Genomic DNA, 5,209 nt, shown 5'->3' on the forward strand with positions numbered 1-5,209 from the left:
CACACACACACACACACACACACACACACACACACACACACACACACGCAAAACATTCTGCAAACTTGCAAATGTGAAAATATTTATAAAATGACAGGTGGTTTAAAATAGTAAACCAAAAGCCACGCATAAAAGACTAAACTGAATTAACTCTATTTGTACTGGTTGTTTCTATGGAGGTCTGTTTTGCTCTATCAGCCCTCATTTGCCCAGGACTGGATTGAGAACTCCCCAATAAACACTGGAAACAGACACTGATTCATGAATGATTCATGCTGGAGGTGGGCGCTGTAGTGGCTGTTAGCTGCACAGTGGGAAGGGTGCTGGAAGCGTGACTGGACGACCAGCGAATGGCACTAAAACAGGGGGGACAGGAGCGAGCCAATGACGGCGGAGAAGCCCGATGTGCAGAGACATGAAGAGCTGGGAGTGGCGGAGGAGGAGGAGGAGAGCGGGTGCATGAGCGACGACGGAAAGTGCGTGAGTGCGCCAGGGAGGAGAGCAGGTCGATGCGTGGATGTAGGAGAGGAAGAGTGGAAGACCGTGAGATAGGTGGAGAAGCTGAAGCAGGGGAGCCAGTCTGTTAGCCTGCGTTTTTAAAAGACGAAGCCAGACACGCAGGTGAGTCTGGATCTTTTTCACTAAAGCATAATCTGACTGATGGATATGTGTTGGACAAAATTTGGTATTAACAATCCAGAGCTCGAATCAAAAACACAAGCTGCTCTTGGACTCAGTGCGAGGCTTCACGTATTTGTTTTTCCCAGCATAAATATTTAAATACAGCAGATGCAGAATGCTTATTTCCTCTTATTAAAGCTATCAAAAGCTATCAGTTCTAGCAAAAATGTCCAAAAACAAACACTTCAATGTTTTAAAACCTTTAGTTGTCAGTTGTGTTATTCAGGCCAAGACTACACACATAAAAACAAACACACTCAGTCACACAGCATATTAAATAAACATGGACCTGTCTGTCTGCACTCTGCTTGAATAACAAGCATCAAAATATCTGTGTCTGTGTGTGCGTTCATGAGCATCCCGCCTCATCACGACAAATTTATGAGGGGCTAAAAGGAATTGGCAAAGGAAGGTAGAGGTGTAGATCTAATGTGTCAGCACCTAAAGACCATGACCTGGGTGGGGCTCACTTAGGGAGGAGGTAACGGATGTCGCAGATGACATTTAACTGTTCTGACAGAAAACGAACAGCGCAGCAGAAATCACTGATGGTGAAATGTGAAGGGGAGAGGAGGAAGGCAACACAAGTTAAAGGTTGCTGTTGTGGCAAAGAGAGACACTAGGGTTGCTTTGGTTGACATGAGATGATGCTAAATACAAACTAGATGGCTGTAAATTACATTAACTGAAAGGAAGTACAACAGTGTACTTATAAATGTTCTGTACAAACAGTCATAAAAGCGTGTTTTTAAGATAAAAAAAATAAAGACAGGTTCATTGTTAAGATCAGCTCCTTTTCTTCACTTTTCCTGCATTGAGGTAATATGGGTCAGCTCTCTGACTCTGCATGTGCTATAAACAAGCATGTGCACAAGTGTGGGCAGAATGAATGCACACTGTTCACAGTGGGTATAAAGTGGTAGGCGTAATTTTAAAGGACAGCTGAAGGGAGACAAATGGTCTGACAGTGTGTCTTCTAAATGATACTTTTTAATTACATTAATGCATCATGGTTCATTCCACTAATTGTTTACCTAAGGCGTAATAGCCAAACTGCAGTGAAACAGTGCATATTTCATTGTGCAGGTCTATTTTATGCTTTTTTTGTCAGCTGATGATCTCAGTATGGCATTCTACTACAGAATAAACTTTTTCCTGTTTTTTCTCTTGACTGATGGTGAACTACGATAACATAAAAAAACTTAATTTGCTCTGCAGAACCTAAACTCCTTCACAACTTTACAAATTAACATATCTTTCCGCTTGCTTTCTTTTGTCATCTCCAACCAGACACCATGGCCAACATCACAACCACTATACTCCCAAGCCTGCCGTCACACCTCGAGGCCGTCCCGTTGTCCCACGTCTCCTTGCAGGTCCAGGAAGTGTACCCCTTTCACGACGGCTGGAATGTAGCCTGCTTCGTCATTCTGTTACTGTTCATCCTCACTGTCCTGTCCCTGACTGCCTTGGCCGTTCTCTACGAGCTACTCAACTGCGGGTGCTGTGCTAAAGGGAAGACACACCACCAGCTGCAGGAGGAAGGGCCAGGAAGCTGCAGCAAACTTATGACTAACATTTGCAAGGAGCCAGCGTCCCACACAGAGGTGGTATAAAGGCAGCAAGGACGAGGGAAACATTAAGAAGTAGAGTATTATTTATTGACAAATTTATTTATGCCACAGTAATGACTTTGTTTCCCTAAAAACAAAAACAGACAATCCAACTGCGCCATATCTCGTCTAAGGATGGGTGTATAAAAATTTATTTATATCATCATAAAAAAACAAACAAACAAATAAAAAGCACCTTCATATACTAAGTAGAAGAATGGCCTGAAAATAAACGCCTGATTCAATGTTTAGCATAGCAGCCTGTGATAAAATTACATTTAGTGTGATGTTACCTGTGCTTTTTATTATGAAATTGCATGTTCAAAATCTGACAGTGAAAATTATTGTTGCTTTTCTGTTACTTGCTAAACTGTTCGCCAGTAGTGTTAATGTTTACCACAAGTTCAGTAGCTACACAGTGATGTATTTTGCGTCAGGCCTTGTGCAATATAAAATTTCTAATGTTTTCCTATTTGACTAACTTTCACTGAAAAAGGTTTGATTTTTGAAGTAACTAAAAGTTGGCAAGTCTGCTATTACAAAACTGAATAAAGTAATAATGTAATGTAACAATTTTTGTGTTTGCTTATGTCCAGATGAGCAAAACAATCATCTGCTGATGGTTGATTGTAACAAATATCATACAGTTGTCTAAAATCACTATGGTGGTAGTCGTTGCAAGTTCCTGTTAACGCCACAGAAAGACCAGTGTTTTAAAGCCAACAAGTGCAGCTTGGCTCATTGTTACTTTATTGTTTTTTTTTTACCATTATGTTGCAAACTGACATTTAGCAATTAGGTCTGTTCGCCAAAGCAACGCTGACACAGCACAATTCATTCTATTCATATAACCAAGATGGAGAATCACTAAAATGTCTGTTATCAACTAACTGGTTCCACCGCTGAGCGTCTACATGCAGCACATGGGTTAAAAGGTGTTGATAAGCAATCTATTGCAACCTTCATAGCTCAAAAGCTGCCAAGACGGCTGCAGGACATTAGAGAGTGGGCACACACAAAGACGCTCAGCACTTCTGATTCTGTTTGACAACAAATTAGTGTGTGTGATCAACCACCGGCCTGCACACGCTGACAGCACCACTGATTGTTATGGCCGACTGCCTAAAGTGGAAGGGCAACCATGTTTCTGATCACGTCTATGTTGTTTGTCATGTTAGTAAAACATCTTAAAAAAACCATTGAAGCTCTCAAAAAGTAAATATTTGGTAAACAAATCACAAACTCAAAAAAAAAAAAAATGCTATAACGCAAGTCAAATTTACAGATACTGAGCTTGATGTGGTTGTGGCAGAGTCATCCTCAACACAACCTCATGTTGTGCTCATTCTTACTTTTTATTGTCACTAAATGTCCCTATTATATTTCCATTAACAATTAAAACTCCTGCAATGAAAAACACCAGAACAAGTGCACGCATCATGTATTATTTCTTTAAACTACAACTTAACAATCAACCATCTTTCTCACAGGTGCAAATGCTTAAATACTTCCTAGACCACTTAACTGGTTAAAGGAATTTTGCAAAGGCCACAACAAATAAATATCAAACATGATGATATTTGAAGACAGTTGTTATGTTTTCTGCATTCAGTACAAGTGATAGTTAAACGTTGAACGGGGTAGTCAAGATACACAAATCTAAAGTGCCAGACATCTGGATACACTACTGCCTGTCAGTCACTACAGCCATTACATCATAAGGCCAAGCACAGCCTAAGCTTGAAACAAACCAAGGATACACAAGGGTTAGAAAGCACATAAATGTGTACTTAAAAAAAAAACAATCAAGGACAAGGTTAGCAGTGCTGTAGTTTTGTGCAAAGAAAGCACTTGTACGTTATCTTATTTAATCAACCTCTAACTACAGGTACAAATGTGTCTGCAGAGACAGTGATGAGCTACGTTAAGTAAAATTCAACCTACCGGTGCTGTGTTTGGAGCCAGAGGAGCTCTCCTTATCTGGTTTGGGTTTCTTCTTCTTGTGTGATCCAGAGTCTGATGCAGCCGGTCTCTTCTCTACAGCTGGAGTGGACAGCGCTCTCTTTTTGAACAGCTCCCTCTCTCTGAGCAAAGCCGGATCCATCCTGGCTGACAAGAACCAAAATAATATGTTAGAGAGAAACACAATCTGATTAAATAAAAACCTGTTAAAAATATTTTTAGATAGATAGCTAGATAGATAGATGGAGGTTGTTTCTGCTTGTGAAAATGATACAAATAAATCAATAATTTAATAGCCATGTTTGTTATTTTTGTTGCTGGGTTCTATATTAGTAATCCCGTAATGGGGACATAATAAATCACATTTATAAACAGGTTATGTAAACAGGAGCAATCACCACCATGATACTATTTCTAAACTAAACAAGACCGTGCCTTCAAGAATAAAAAAGAACCAGAATCCAAAGTATACAATAGTTAGTTAGCTAACAGTAAGGCTACAGGTAGCTAGCGTTGGTCGGTAAAGTCCATATATATAGCTAACTAAAGTGCTGGCTTAGCATTAGCACGTCCGCTTGTAATGTTTTGCTCAACGTTACCTGCACTTTTTGTTCCTGTCTTCACACAAAGAAAAAGGGGACTGGTTAGTCCGAGAGGACTAACGGACCACGTAGGATCCAATACAGAAATATTTAAAACGAAGCGCAGTCTTTCTGTTCTGTTTGGGATTACACGAAGCACCGCTAGCGAACTAACTTCATACAAATGTTTTCTCTCATTTTCCACTTCCTTTTCTCGTGTTCGATCATTCGCTCATCGACAGATAATCCTGAGACAACGTCATGGTCATTACGTACAACTCGGCGCTGGGGGGAGGGGGGTGTGTGGGGGTTACTTATTTGTTTATTTATTTTTGTTTCAATTTGAAAGTCACACTAGGACACATGATTAAT

The 5,209-nt window shown here is 40.3% G+C and overlaps 2 protein-coding genes across 3 annotated transcripts in view; one reads left to right on the top strand and one right to left on the bottom strand.

Annotated features, from left to right (window-relative positions):
- Positions 1-5,068, bottom strand: part of gtf2e2 (general transcription factor IIE, polypeptide 2, beta) — a 9,421-nt gene extending 4,353 nt beyond the window's left edge. The window contains exons 1-2 of one of the 2 annotated variants that reach the window (XM_014004862.1): positions 4,856-5,068; positions 4,239-4,399 (exon numbers count right to left, since the gene is read on the bottom strand). In XM_014004862.1, coding sequence (XP_013860316.1) covers positions 4,239-4,398 — 160 coding nt within the window. In that variant the 5' untranslated portion in view covers position 4,399; positions 4,856-5,068. Of the gene's footprint in view, positions 1-4,238; positions 4,404-4,855 lie in introns of both variants that reach the window. The other variant, XM_014004863.1, reaches the window with a different exon arrangement.
- smim18 (small integral membrane protein 18) lies at positions 58-2,864 on the top strand. Its single transcript, XM_014004865.1, has 2 exons — positions 58-621; positions 1,972-2,864. The coding sequence occupies exon 2, from the start codon at positions 1,977-1,979 to the stop codon at positions 2,295-2,297; it is 321 nt and encodes a 106-aa protein (XP_013860319.1). The 5' UTR covers positions 58-621; positions 1,972-1,976; the 3' UTR covers positions 2,298-2,864.
- Positions 5,069-5,209: the final 141 nt, after the last annotated feature.

This window comes from Austrofundulus limnaeus, unplaced genomic scaffold, assembly GCF_001266775.1.
Source record: "Austrofundulus limnaeus strain Quisiro unplaced genomic scaffold, Austrofundulus_limnaeus-1.0 Scaffold27, whole genome shotgun sequence".
Classification (NCBI taxonomy): Eukaryota; Metazoa; Chordata; class Actinopteri; order Cyprinodontiformes; family Rivulidae; genus Austrofundulus; species Austrofundulus limnaeus.

What these genes read in the sequence shown, in the direction of transcription:
- smim18 (XM_014004865.1), top strand. Translation starts at nt 1,977, where the DNA reads ATGGCCAACATCACAACCACTATACTCCCAAGCCTGCCGTCACACCTC.